The sequence below is a fragment of the Callorhinchus milii genome, unplaced genomic scaffold, assembly GCF_018977255.1.
Source record: "Callorhinchus milii isolate IMCB2004 unplaced genomic scaffold, IMCB_Cmil_1.0 Scaffold834, whole genome shotgun sequence".
Lineage (NCBI taxonomy): Eukaryota > Metazoa > Chordata > Chondrichthyes > Chimaeriformes > Callorhinchidae > Callorhinchus > Callorhinchus milii.
In genome coordinates this window covers 1-15,567 of record NW_024705575.1, presented here as the reverse complement: position 1 = coordinate 15,567, position 15,567 = coordinate 1, and the positions used below count along the sequence as shown (strand labels likewise).

The 15,567-nt window shown below is 42.1% G+C and overlaps 1 protein-coding gene across 1 annotated transcript; it reads right to left on the bottom strand.

The window, feature by feature from the left end:
• Positions 1-4,515: 4,515 nt before the first annotated feature.
• LOC121852504 (cysteine--tRNA ligase, cytoplasmic-like) lies at positions 4,516-15,212 on the bottom strand (the record flags this gene model as incomplete). The annotated part of the gene is given in 17 exon segments (XM_042346471.1): positions 4,516-4,641; positions 5,776-5,859; positions 6,868-6,927; positions 7,221-7,288; positions 7,946-8,026; positions 8,172-8,253; positions 9,000-9,065; positions 10,013-10,202; positions 10,787-10,884; positions 11,274-11,377; positions 11,741-11,827; positions 11,830-11,869; positions 13,376-13,504; positions 14,330-14,346; positions 14,349-14,393; positions 14,396-14,440; positions 15,091-15,212. Coding segments are annotated over 17 exon segments (1,444 nt in total), but the record flags the coding sequence as incomplete, so codon positions are not given.
• Positions 15,213-15,567: the final 355 nt, after the last annotated feature.

Sequence of the window (15,567 nt, the reverse complement as noted above, 5' to 3'; positions counted from 1 at the left end):
CGCCAAAAGGCGCCTTTTGGCGTCATCTGGTTCAACACAATGTGAGACTAGGCTCTAAGAAAAGCTGTCTCGAGTGTGGACCAATCAATTTCAAGGACAGTGCATACATTGTCAGATGTGTTTTTTTTGCGTTCCGACCGCAGGTATTGTGGTCAATGCAAACATGACACCTTGTAAAAAAAGGTGTCAGTTTTGTTGCCAGATAAAAGGGTAAACAACCAATTATCATATTTTGTTACTGGCAAAGGAGGTTCCAATGGTGTAAACTCCACTTAGCTTTGGATATCTTATAACAGGGGTCCTCAAACTACGGCCCGCGGGCCACATGCGGCCCGCCGAGGACATTTATCCGGCCCGCCGGGTGTTTTTGCCGCCGCTGCCTGTCTGTTACTTTTTTTCTGCATGAGAAGGACGGTCATTGGTGGAAGAGGGAGAGGGGGCGGAGTTCCCCCCAATCAGACTGCATTGATGGGCAGTGCAGTCTGTATGTCTCTGTGTGGGCAAAGTTATTGCTGGTATATTGTTTTTGTAGCGCTGTATATATATTGGTATTTTACTAATAGCAATTTTGACTCCCTAGGAAACAATGATGTCAAGAAAGAGAAAAAGTGACTCGGAGTGTAGGATATTCAAAGAACAGTGGACTTATGATTACTTTTTCATGCAGTACAAGGAAAGAGCTGTGTGTCTGATATGCCAGAATATAGTGTATTTATGGGAAATGCAGGAATGTTATTAGTACAACATATGCAGCACGGGCATATGTAGTACTAATAACATCCTGCATTTCCCATAAATATGCTAAATTCCTCTTGATATGCAAATTCTTTTGACAAGGCGCTCTTTCCCCCGTTTCCAACCCAGCTTATATATATGCTCCAAGCTCGTGTGCTGTTTCATTCAGACGCTGTCTCCCCGACAGACCTGGTTTTCATCTGAGGACGGCTGCTTGCGTTGTGGCCGAAACGTCGTGAGAATTATTTTATTATGTTTTATTTTTATTATTTTATTACTTCCCTTCTACGTGACTTTACCGAAAGAACCAAGAAGAGAGGATATCTATGAAAAGGTTTGCCAAACTGAATGGTTTGGAGCTGAACTGGGCTAAACTAGCCAGTGTGACAACTGATGGTGCTCCTAGCACGGTGGGGTCTAAGAAAGGAGTAATTGCTCGCATTAACCAAGAGATGGACAAACATAACCATTCTCATCCAATAGCCATACACTGCCTCATCCACCAACGAGCGCTGTGTAGTAAATCACTGAAGTGGGACTCTGTTATGAAATTTGTGGTATCTTGTGTTAACTTCATTAGAGCTCATGCACTAAACCACAGACAATTTAAGGAATTTCTGTCTGAGCTAAATGTTGAATATGAAGATGTTCTGTATCACACAGAAGTCCGTTGGCTGAGTCGAGGGAGAGTTTTGAAACGTTTCTATGACTTACTTCCACAGATTACAGCTTTTCTGCTTTAAAAAAACAAAGAAGTACCAGAGCTCAATGATGCAGAATGGAAATGGCATCTTGCCTTTCTGACAGATGTAACAGAGCTACTCAACAGTTTCAATGTGCAACTTCAAGGAAAGGGGAAGCTCATCTGTGATATGCAATCAGATTTCAAAGCATTTGAAGTAAAATTAGGAGTTCCAATTTGGATTTAAAGAGCTTCATCTCCATGAACAGGACATACAGCTTTTCCGTAACCCATTTTCTATTGACATTGAAAATGTGGATACAATTTACCAAATGGAACTGGCTGAACTGCAGAATTGTGACTCTCTGAAAGACGCATTCAAGTCAAGCAGCCTTCATAATTTATATGCATCTCTCCCCTCTGAGACATATCCTCCTCTCAGGAACCATGCACTCAAAATGGCAACCATCTTTGGCAGCACTTATGTCTGTGAACAGACTTTTTCCAGAATGAAACATTTGAAATCTCCAACCAGATCTAGACTAACGGATGCACACTTGCATCACTTGTTACGACTAGCAGTGACAAATATGGAACCGGACATTGACCATCTCATTAGCCAAAAGCAGGCCCATAGTTCCCATTGAAATACTGGCAAGTTCGTTGATTTAACTTTACTTGTTCTTCATTTTAAATATTGTATTTGTTCCCGTTTTGATTCTTTACTTCAAAATAAGATATATGCAGTGTGCATAGGAATTTGTTCATAGTTTTTTTAAACTATAGTCCGGCCCTCCAACGGTCTGAGGGACAGTGAACTGGCCCCCTGTTTAAAAAGTTTGAGGACCCCTGTCTTATAACATTGTGCACATGCTCGGAAATTGTCATATTCCTAAGTTCTACATAACGTGTGCAAAAAACACAATAGAGTTCGTGATAAAGTATTTTATTATATGCACCAGCAGCATAATTTCATCAAAATACCACATAAATAGCATTGTCTACGTTACATGACAATGATGAATGTACTTTTTAAAAACGACAATTGCCATTAAAACACAGGATTTTAATGAGTGACATTGACATTCGTTATAAGAAAATGTCTCAAGAACCCATTCACCTTCACTTTGGATTTAAAGTACAGTTTTATGAAAAGACGAACAAATACAGTATGGGCAATTTTCAACTGGCTATATTCATGCTAATTAATTCAGGCAGAATGGTGGCAGTGGTTCGTGCACTGCATGATGCATGTGAGACCCAAGTTAGATTTCCAGCAATGATTAAGATCTGTGGCAGATCATATCTGAACCCTTGGAACTTCACCAACCCACACTGACCTGCGTAATAATGCGTGGTAAAACAACTACCACGAGTACATGGCATGGAGAAGACTCCATTCAGCCATGGTGGGGAGATGTTAACTACCTCGCCTGGAATACAGGAGGCTGTGGGTTTGACTCCAAACCCTGATGCCTGTATATTTAGAGTTTGCATGTTCTCCACACGGTCACGTGGATTTTTATCCAGGTCCTCCGGTTTTCCCTCCACATTCAGTAACGTGCGTTTAGAGTGTTAGGTTGCTATAAATTTCCAAATAAGCCACTTCGTTGAGCTATCATTTGTGGCCAGGTCGCTTCTGAAAGAGTTGTATAGCTTAGTGGGCCTTACCTGGTAAAATAAAAATGTTAAGGTAAGCAGTGGATTGATAAAGGGGCTGTAAATTATGCTACTCAAATATATTATTTAAAAAATACATTATTCAACTTGGGGTCTTCATAACCACTTAATTACTTAGTGGACCCATTTATCTTGCTGGTGCAAGGAGCAAAGACAATTTTCGATACCGCTGTTGCAATAACTTTTTTGTTGTGTAAACCATTTGTGTTTAGACGACCTCTTGATTTGTTTTTCATTTTTATTTTCTGAGGGTTTTAATTTACTTAATAAGTGCTACAAATAGGATACAGCCCTTAATGTGATAATACAATTAGCATGAATGATACTGTAATAATTATGTTTAGTTTTATAATTAGGAGATGTGTGTGAGTAATGTAGTCTTTTCACTCTTAAATCTAGTTTGCCAATTCGTGGTGTGATGGCATGTTACAAAATCACCAGTCAAATTTCACAATTTACAGCTTTGCGTGCGGCTTTTCTAGATTTAAATCCAAAATGATGGCGATAGCATGCAGAGTGGTGAATAAAAAAAAACTCTTGCTTAGCACAAATGAATCACGTGAAAGGATTTGTAATGTTATAAAACTTCACACATTAAACTTGCTAAACAACAATACAAGTGTAACAAATGTTTTAGTGATTTATATTCGTTCGGATAACACCACCATGCTGAATTTAACAGAAAGTGTGCCACAACGTGCAACCTGAAAATGCATGTAAACACCACCAACATAAAAAACCACCCTTCCACCACACACATACCATTGAAAATAAATGAAAAGAAAACACGTATTATATATGTAAACGTACGAGCCAAGTATAATTCATGCAAGTACAGCTTTTAAAGGTAAAAAAACCAGCCAAATCAAAGGGAGTAATTGTATAAGTGTCAGTGGGCGTTTACGTACAAGAGCTAATGATGGACTTGTAACGTTATCTGCACTCCACCTAAAAATTGGCACATCCACAGATTCTGATCAAAAAGTCAACAACGGCATGGGGGGTCAGGATGCTATGCCACTTACCGTTCCATTATCCACGTGATACTGTACAGCAGTGGCTGTATTAACAAAAGCAAATGACAACTTTCTTCAGGAGGAGTTAACATCTCAAACTCAATGGGAATGTACCACCCTATGTGATAAAAGGCCTGGCATGTAACATGCAACAATTCAGATTAAAACTGATCTCACACTCACACAATGCATGCATCGAATCGTGTGTGCGAGAATCGATTATTCTCAATTCTGATATGCACTTCAATTGTTTCAAGTGGTGTTACATTCACACAATGTTAATAAAAACATTGATCTTGAATAGAATGGCCACAAATAATGACAATGTATTAAATTACGAATGACGAGGGGGGGGGGAGGAATCGTTCCATGGCCATTAAATGCCGTGCTGGCCAATTCTGTTCACTGGGAGATATTCATTTGCTCAAACTGGCTGTGCAGTTTCTCCTGCGCGTCGTACAGCTTCCTCAGCTTCTTGGCGAGACCCTTACTGATCTCCTTTCCCTCCGAGTCGTGCGTGGGGAACCCCTGGACCGGGAACACAGTCACAGATATACATCTTGAGGAACACCAGGGTACAATTGCAACGGCGAGGTTTCGGGGTGGGGAGGGGCTTGGTGGAACAATCGTGCACCCCTGCCAGGGTGCAGTCAAAGAGTTCATTGTGGTCAACAAAAGAAGTAGTAGCGATGAAAATGTGCGTCAACGAAGAGGGTTATTTATTTCAGTTGACGATGACTTTCAGCGGACAAAAATCATCAATTTCAACACGTAAGCTTTCGCCACCAATATTATTCATTATCAACGTTTTTGGGTCAGATCGCGTTATTTATAAATGTGTCGTAACCCTCCACCACCGGACACAGCCAATCAGTAAAAAAGTGTCACGTTGACAAAAGACAAATAGTTCACTACTTTAGCCCACCGGTGTGTTGAAGCGTGAAACCACAATATTTACCATTTCGACGTTTCGCTGTTAATTGCATCCAGCATCATCAGGCAATTCGCCAGAAGTAGTGAACTATTTTTCTTTTGTCAACGTGACACTTTTTTACTGATTGGCTGTGTCGGGTGGTGGAGGGTTACGACACATTTATAAATAATGCGATCTAACCCAAAAACGGTTTTTATGAAAAATCATCAAAGTGTGACGATGACTCCAACTACCATGACAAAGACTAAATCATGATAACTACGACGAGAAAATTAGCGAGTGACTCAAGACGAAGACTAAGACAATTTCGTAAGATTATTAGAAACTGCAGTGTAGCGGTAGACAAAATTGGTCCTTGGTGGTATAAGATTATAGAGATCACCAATTGGCCGACCTGATAATATTGGGGTGGGGGGGAAATTGCACACATCACATACCAACACCTAATAACCCAAGTGTTTGACAGCTTTCGTCAACTAGACTAAACGAATGATTATACAAAATTGTCATAACTGCATTTGTACATGTTGTCATTAACGACACTGAGGCTATTATCAAAATTGAACAATGCTGAATAAATTAACACTGGATGTAAATTATGGGTTGTTGCTGTAACGTTTGTGCCAAACACGAAAGGCAATGACGATCTTATTTTTGTTGCCAACCAATGAACAGACAGAAGTGCTACGAAAGCACGTTGACAATACCTCAAAAGTGTGTCTACTCACGTTTCCATCAAACTTGGAGTATTTGTCCGTCTCGCTCAAAAACATTTCTTGAGGTCGGATCTTCATTTTTTCCAATTTTGCAGCCTCAAGGTGAAAAACAACAACAGCACACGTTTGAGCAACATCTTAAAACATTGATTTTTAAGGATATGGTCTGGTCATAGCAGTGGTCTGCAGTCATCCGTTTGCTGTGAAGTCGCAGGTGGTAAATATTTTTTTCAGGAAATACAGTGGGCAGTGTTTTATGTTGAATGATAACCTCTGTACCAGCTGTCTACATGTAATGACCAAAATGTCTTTTTGATAAACAGAGCAAGACATGATAAAGGGTAAACAGATGCAGCAGTGCTAAAACTTTGCTGGAGCAGCATGTAAGGGACGTGCTATATCGACCCTAGACTAATGACCCAATTTCTCAAGTAAAAGCAAATGTCATTTTTATTATGAAGCCACGCATTAACTTATGGCAAACTGTGACGACTCAGATGAATAATCTCTCTGCCAGAATGACATCCATCGTTGGCATGTGCTCAGGATGGGATGGTCTCAGTGTTTTAATTGTGTCTAATTCCCTCTATGACACAGACATACAACATGGCATATCGTGGAACATTACAAAATTGTGCTAAATATACCACGATTCAACTCCATTTTTTTCAGGATATGTTGAGATACATTTAATCTCATCACACCGGAGATAAAGTGATGCAATCGGCTCACCTGCAGAAGGTGAATTGTGGAATCGCAAGACTGCGACAGATGATAAGAGCATGGGCAGGCCTTTATCCAGTAGTGGATGGACACTGACTAATGATGATAATGATGCTAAACACCCATTTTTTCTCCAAAAATAATTGTTAGCTTTTGTTAGGTGGGTGCCGATGTATGAAGTGACTTTGCATGTATGTAATTTAACCTATGTTACCAGGGTCTGTCCCCTGACCTGCCAGTGAGTCAAACCATGCAGCGTAAAGACGCAGAGCCAGATACAAATACCACATCTACAATGTCACTTAGCATAAAAAAGCAGCTACTTTTCTTGCTGTGTCACATGATTCAGTGGGACAGCTCTAAGACGTCCGGGAGCTTCACCTCCAGTTCTTGCTTTTTCTTGGCTGCTTCCTCCTTCTTAAGTTGCTTTTCTTCTTCTATCTGAAGGCACACGAGTGGTATAGGCACAGTTAATAAATGTGCAAAGCCAATAAAGCACTGCTTGTATACTGAGCAGCTGTTCAAATAAAATGTGACCATCTGATATAAGCGCTTCCTCTTTGATGAACGACTCTGCTCTGCTACAAGCTGCAACGGAGATTATAAATCTTCCGCTTGCGACGGCATGGCAAAAATCACTACAGTTTTATCGATGCCTCGACTACCTGTCCAGGGGGCACAAGCCCTGTTCCAAATTTACAACTCCTCATCGCCATCTGTGGAGTTAAACAGACCTTTTTCTTCTCTTCCCTCTCCTTTAGCAGAGATTCCTTGTCCACGAGTTTCACAACGGGGGGAAGACCTGGCAAAGAAGACAAATAAACAAACACAGGCTGAAAGTAATTCCAACACCATCAAGATATTGACTCCAATGTATTGAACACTGCCTTAGGTCTACATATTTGGCTGTGTCGAGCTGCTTTACTGCAAGACTAGATAAAGGGTGAACCCTTCATATTTTATTTTCCAATTTTATTTTCAAGGAAAAAGGTGCCAGCTCAATAATTGTTTGCCGACACCACTGATGGTGGAAGGGTCTCCCCACTAGAGGGAGCACTAGAGAACCCTTCTAGAGGGTATTTGGTCTACTCTTCCATGCTGGCCAGCCATCATGGAAGAGGTGGGAATACCCATCCTTTACCCCACCACCACATGCTACCTGCCGAACCAAACTAACCGTCCAACTTCAGATAACCATATTCAGAAAGTTTAGTCTCACTCACGAGCAACATTGGTTGTTCTGCCAACAGCGATGGCCCCAAGGAGATGTGACCCCTACCAGGAGGCATGTGACATTTATACCACTGTATATTTAAACGGGGAGAAATTTTGATATGGAGATGTTTTACTATCCTTGCTTTACCTTCCTTCATTCTACCGATGGGGCTTTGTGTTATGGATCTTAAGAAGTGTATTTAGTAATAATGATTAACGAAAAGATAACGACAGGAGCAGCTACCCTCATGGTCTTCCAGTCGCACACCGAGCTCAGGCAGAATGTCGTCGCGTAGGGTGTCGCTCAAAGTCAGCAACTCCATCACTGCACAACACACGACACGGGTCCAGCTTTATAACACAGTGCTGTCAAGGCAGTGAGCCCAGAGGCAACCTGCCAACATTTTACTTCCACAGAAAAAAATATCTTATTGTCAAGCAACCGGAAATGTAGCTGTGTTCAAACGGACCCTTCTTTTCCCGGGCAATTTGCCGGACGCTTTCACGGAATTCGGCCAGGGTGGACAGGAATGGCATTACTGCAGTCTCCAGCTGGTGGGTGAGCACAAGGCATGGCATTGTCAATAACAAGACAACAATGAGGAAAACCTGAGACAAGGAACATGATGTCATGTAAAAATGAACACATTCCTGCGGAGGGAGCTGGTAGGAACGTTGGATTGCTCGGTCAATGGCCAGGGTCAACGGCGGCGTGGTGTATTCCGCAAATATGCCCGACTGTGGGCGGGCACAAGCCGGCGTGAGTAGGTTAAACGTTGAGATTTATAAGGGCACCACGAGGTGACCAGCCCCTCCCCACCCTCTTCACCCAGCCCCTCCCCACCCGCCCCTCCACATCCAGCCCCTCCCCACCCTCCCCACCCAGCCCCTCCCTCCCCACCCAGCCCCTCCCTGCACGATGGATGGACGGACACAATAATCCCCTGTGGGCTGGTGTAACCAGTCACAGATTTCGCACCTAATTACACGTGTGCATATAAGACAGTTTTGCAATGTCGATAAACCTTCAGCCATTCTATAATCGTCCAATTATTAACAAAAGGATTTCACAAATTTTCTAACATTAGTCCAGAGATGGGATATGCATGGACATGTGAGCTGGCAATTATTGAACTGTTCCTCCCAGAAAACAAGAACAGACATTTTTCACATTATAAGATTAAAACAATCATGAGCACACAAAAAAAACCACAGAAAGTGCATTTATTAGATTACTTTAGGTACTGATAGCCATTACAGGCCTTTTGTAAATATTGCCAAATTCTAACTTTACTTACGTTTGTTCCCTGGCAGGCGGTGATTGGGAATCCAATTGCATCGTCCCCTTCGATTGCACCAAAAATCTGGATGGAAACAAGAAGGCTGCAGCTGGGAAACGAATGCCAAATTTCAAACATCTTTCCATGATTGGGTTTTTGGGTTGGGTCGTATACAAAAGTGTCATAAATCCTCCTACACCTGATGCAGCGAATTATTTAGATTTGGCTGCTATAAATGTCCACATGATAAGCCACTTCGTTGAGCTTGTGGCTAGGTTGCTTCTGAAAAAAATACTAATAGCTCAGTGGCTTTACCTGGTAAAATAAAAAAAGTTTAGTTTTAGTTTATGTATTTATTTACAGTGATTTGCTAACCATTCCTATACGTTTCACTCCGGTATTTACAAGCACTTAAATATTAGTTATCCAGCTCCATCTTTTTTACATTTATCAGCAAAATAAAGTGAACACATGAAGGCCCATTTATGGTGGCAGCCAATGTAAATCTTGTCCGACTTGTATGAAGAATTACACATGTTTTTTATCAACAGCAACCGCCGGGCAAATCAAAGGTAATGAGCCGTTTCATCATTATGCGAATATGGCCCAAAGCATATTAATATTGGGCAAGTAACGATGTGTCAATTTAGCAATTAAATAGCTTTAATGTTCACTATACCTGCACCGTATCAAGTGTGAACCAATTATATATGATTTCTGCAAATGTACTGCAAAATATATGCCAACTTTATATTTAGGCTGAGCGGACAAAACTGTAGACAGCACAGAAAAAGTATACACAATACAAATTAGAGAGTACAAATCAGAAAGTTAAAGAACCCCCAAATTGAACGAATCGCAACTCCGAATTGTGACATTTCATCGAACAACTTGGATGAGTGAATTATCGCAGGGGCAGCACTCGTGACCATTATTCGATTCGGCAAGTGTACACGTTCAAGAGCGAGCCACAGTTGGCTCCGACTGTGTGGAAATGGTGGTGGTTGGTGGTGGCGGTGGGGACTTTGCACCTTGAACATCTGTGTCAAGTAAAGGGAGACGTTCTTGAGCAGGCCCTTGTTGGGCGATGCCTTGCGGCCCTTCACGCTGGCGATGTACGTGTTGCAGTGGCCGATGAGAGCCCTCATCTCCTCCAGCGCCACGCGCGTGTCGATGTTGTCGCAGAGCGCCGTGTGGACGCTCGCCTTCTTTTCGTAAAACCTTTGTGCGTCGGGGGGGGGAGGGGGGGGGGAATCAGGTGCGGTCGTGACAAGTCGCCGATTTTTACCAAGAAGCTTCGACAAAGATTACCGTTGTGCATGACGCATGGTGTGCAAAGAGATTCGTAGCTATAGAGAGCAGGAAAAGCTTTAAAAAGGAGTTTCAAATAAGTGTGAAAATGGAAATATGTAATGCACCACATATATACAAAATACAAATAGGCTCACAAATCTGATATCTGTATACACTAGTTGTATATAAACAGTATAAATATATAGTCAATAAATTAATAATATTGTTTTCACATTTTGTTATTCATCTAAAGCACTCAATTAGGGCTCTACCTATTAGTTTTGTCGTTACAAGTATCAAAACATGAACGATACTGTGTAAAATTCACAAGTATAAAAAAAATACCGCGCCTTATTTCTATTCAAATGTTCAAACTACATTTCGGGATTAAAACTTTTCTTTCCAAGAAAAGCTATCATTTTCTACTCAACATCTCTTGACAGGATGGGAAGACAGCCCAGGAAGTGTCAGTTTTAATTCGCCGAGTTAACCCCCACCCTGGCGACACTTACAGTTTGTTGAGATCCATCTCAGCCTCTTCCCACTTTTCGTACTGCCCCGTGATGTCTGTCGGTGCTCGCAAAATGTCCTTCACATTCAGGAAGAACTCCTGCGCACAACAACAAGGCATTGGGCACCCACTGCTGCGATATTCATCCAAGTAAACACGCATTTGCCCTGTAAGCAGACTATATGCTCAATCTCTTATATTATTGCAAAAATTTAGGGTAGAAACCGGTTTTATATTTACACGTTATCAATCCACTCCCCACACCATGTAGGTAGTGGGGGGGGGGTTGTTTGATCAACCTTAGCAAAACTTCCATTTATATTATTTGGTCACTTCGTTGAGTTATCATTGGTAGCCAGGTCACTTCTGAAAGAGAGCTATATAGCTCAGTAGGCCCTTACCTGGTAAAGTAAAAATAGTTTAGTTTTTAGTTTAGTTTAGTGACCTCAGAGTCACTCAGCCACTCCCCCACCCATTCTGTGGCTTACATTGAGAAAGCGTTCATACTGGGTGGCCGACTCCATGGTGTTTGAGGAATAATCCAGCGTGTCTTTCCAGGAGTGCATGAGGAAGGCCAGCCTGAGCTGCCGAGCTATAGCACACAAATCAACAACAGACATCGGAAGCAAACGGACACCCTTACTTCATGCCTTTATTAATTTAAATAACACTTCGTGTCTTCAAATTGTTTTTATAACTGTAATTATCAGAGGCTAACAGCAAAAACAATTAATTTAAACAAACATTTAGAGGCAGATGAGGCAATTTTTTTGTCCATTTCCTAAAGACTTGAACTTCAAAGTCAACCCGCCTAGAAGTCGTACAGAAACACTATTAAGTTTCATGAATTTCGATTTAAAGCTTTCGTGACTGCAGGGATTCATATTCTTGGTTCTATGTGACTTTACCGAAAGAACCGAGAATAAGTTTCATGAAATGAATTCAATGTGCTTACCCGTGTTGCTCATCAGAGCCTCCTTGATGGTGATGAAGTTCTTGAGAGACTTGGACATTTTGCAGCCGGAGATGGTGAGATGTCCGTGTGCAGGAAGTAGCGCACCCAGTGGTCGTTGTCAAAGTAGGCCTGGAGATCGAGTGGATTCACATCGGTAAGAAGCACGGTCGGCAGTCGGTGTCTTATGATGCTTACATCCCTTGCTTAATATGGTTTATTAAAGCGCATGATACACATTCGATTGCATATCTAAGAATACATGTGGTTTTTATTACTTTTATAATTTGAGGCATTTGCCAATCCACTGCTGGATGCAGGCCTCCCCAAGCTGTTCAGGGCGATATGACCATACTTTACCACGCTGGCCATGCTAGTTGGCGAAGGGGGGGCGGGGTGGGGGGGATTAAGGCCCGATTGTCAGATGTCACTCGGCACCGATGTCATTCTTGGCTGGCAATGGAACTCGGGTCGATGGGTTCGTAGCGTAGCACGCACAGCAACGGTTCACCGCTCCAACCTTGTTTTTGACCTATACCAATAATACGGAAATAATAAGCTATTGTGCGACTTTTTTGCTAATGGAGCTCAGAAAAATGTATGAGCCAGATGTAAAAAATGAGAAATAAGAAGACAGAAAAGGGAGACGGATAATATGTAATTCTTGAATCGAATTGCGTCCATGAACCACGACAATTATTTGAATGAAGGTGTGAATTGTGACTTCTCATTTAACGAGTAGGTTTAAAGGTGAGCGAGAGGGAAGAAACGAAAATAAACAAACACTGCCACCTTAGGCTCAGAATATGAACTGATACTTTGTAGTATTGAGGCACGTATCCGATTCGCCCTCCTTGTGATACAGTTGTCAAGATTAGGGGTCACGATTCAAGAGGAGGTTCTTTAAAAACACAGTGGGGTATGTAGATATAATACTGTGTATCCCAATTATAATCCTCCAACGATTATTTTCTGTTGTGTCTCCAAAGTTGTACACGACTTTTTTTTTGCCCATATTTATTTTAGCCCCAAATTTCCAATTTTTTACATTCTTCTATCTTGCCATATCGTTAATTCCTATTTAGTGTTATTAACAAAGAAGATGGTTGCTTTTTAGAACAATTATATTTCTTCCTTAATTTCTGCAATCAATGGTCTCCAATCTAATAAGAACATTGCACAATTATGTAGCCACAACACAGTTTTCAATGTCATTTCCAGGCATGTAGACACCCCACTAATAGAACACGGAGACATTCGAGAAATTACATGTCTCCCAAGTATATCAATTAAATTATAAAATCTTTTAACACTCCCCAGATACCCTTTGTTCAACCATGCCAGTGTGATTTGCGGACAACATTCAATGATGTGCAAGATCAGCACATTGATATATTTCTGTTTTGTCACGTACACACACACACACACACCGTCTTTGATGTGAAAACCCTGCGGGTTTATGTTAGGTGAATACGAGGGCCATCCAATTGATCCAGCTCAGCCAATCCAACACACAATGTCTCATAAAACTATTTATGCACTGCATGAGATATGGGTTATTGGATATCAGAAGGGGATCTAAAAATGGATCACCCTAGCACTGTTCTTTGCCTACACGAGCACTGGGGGTCACAGCACCTCGGACTGCGCCAATTCGTTGTCATGGTGGGGGAAGCGCAGATCAAAGCCCCCGCCGTGAATGTCCATGGACTCTCCCAGGATGGAGCCAGCCATTGCAGAGCACTCGATGTGCCACCCAGGACGACCCTGCATTCACAGACACACACAGACAAGACTCCCCATGTAGCCACACAGCACACAAGGGGTGATGTAACCATCACCATTGCCTGTTTTCCCACTGCTTAGGTGCATGAATTGAAGCAGACACAATACTCCGTTAAGGCGAGTAAATGTAGGAGAGACCCAAGTTCGGCTAAAATCAGAATCTTTAGACTGGAGGAATCCAATAAGCTATGAAGCTCTTTTTCACAGATGTTCAATATAAATACATTTGCCATCAATGTTTTCTTTGGGTCATTGAATTCAGAGTAGTGAATGAACCACTACACAACTGCTAACACACGCATATAGATCCTCGTATACTCATATCAGTCTATTGGTTTAAGTGTTGTTCATGAACATTTAAGACCGACCTAGCAAGTGGTATTGGTGTGGCCAATACCATGCCTGACCACCTTTGTCTCCCCAGCGGTGATGTTAAAACACTGCACCAGGTGCTCATTTAAAGTTGAGTTCACCTCAGGAGAGGACCAGGAAAGTTCTGACATCACTGACCACTCTCGTTTTGACTAAATTTGACATCACCGATACCACGTTTGACAATTTCACAATCCATCAACTTGGGTCATGACATTTGAATAACATTAGATGCTGTCTCCCCGACAGACCTGGTCTTCACCTGAGGACGGCTGCTTGAGTTGTGGCCGAAGCGTCGTGAGAATTATTTTATTATGTTTTATTTTTATTATTTTATTACTTCCCTTCTACATGACTTTACCGAAAGAACCAAGAAGATGAACATTAAAAAAGACCACATAACACAACGTTGCACACCATCCCATGTATGCGTACCTTTCCCCACGGCGAGTCCAAGAAGGTTCCCCAGGCTTTGAGGCTTTCCACAGCGCAAAGTCATTTGCGATCGCTTGTCGTTCAGCCGCTCAGCGCTGATGCTCAGGTCGCCTGCAAAGAGACCATACCGTGAAAGGACTTGTTGAAGAAGCTCCAAGCAGGTGAAGCGAAACGTCGGACATCATGCGGAACAATATGCTGTACAGCCTGAAAACGCATCGGGGAGCTTGATGATACCGCGCTCTGTTCCCGTGCTGCTTTGGCTCTACGCCGCCCATCCCAGATAGACGAATGGCGAGTAAATGGAAGCTCCATGTGTAACGTGTGCTTTTATAATCAGGTTTAATTATAAATCGATTGTTGCTTGCTAGGTATGTAACATTTCACTCCCCCCCCCGCCAAATTTTTTATGAAGTTGGGATTCTTGATTCAATAAAAAAATTATCCATTACTGTTTGTCTTTTTTTAACATCTCATTTGTAGGGTTATTCAGTGGTTTCTTGTCTCGTTGCTTCAATTTCATTCACCTCGTGAGCTACATTTTTACATTATTATATAATTAGAATAAAATAAACAAATAGGAAAAAACGGTTTCTTGCACGCATTAAATCAACGCTTGTTTTCAGGAGCAAGTAAAGCAGACTGCAAAAATCTAAGCACTCCCGACTGTCGACGAGATCGGACGCGCTCCGGACGATTTGGTTGCAAGCATGCGCACGGTATTATTCCAGACGGTCGAACAGTAAAAAGGGATGTCGTACCCTCTCCTTCGTGCAGAGCCTTGTGATCACCCACAGCCTCGGGCACAAGCTTGGCGTACGAGTGGCGCTCGCTGCTGTCGAACCTCGCCGTGTCGAAGTACACCGACCCACCCGACTCGTAGCTGTAAACACGAGTCAGCATTCAGCATAGCCCAAGGCAAAAGCAGCAATTACTAGTCGCACTTGATCATCCGGCTTAAGATGCCGACAGTTTATTAGCATCTGGAGGCAAACCGTGGGGCCAATGTATGGACATGTATATGTACAGCCCTTTGGGTCAATATACTGCTGGATGAGGGCCTCCCTACACCATTTAGGTTGTGGGGGCTATTTGACCAAAATTCACCAAGCTGGCCAGTGCAAATTGGTGAAGGTATTTAGTATAAATGCTGGATAATGCAGCAATTGATCTCTCTACACTGCCATCTATTGACAACATAGCCCCGTATAAGTATACAATACATGATTTATGCATGG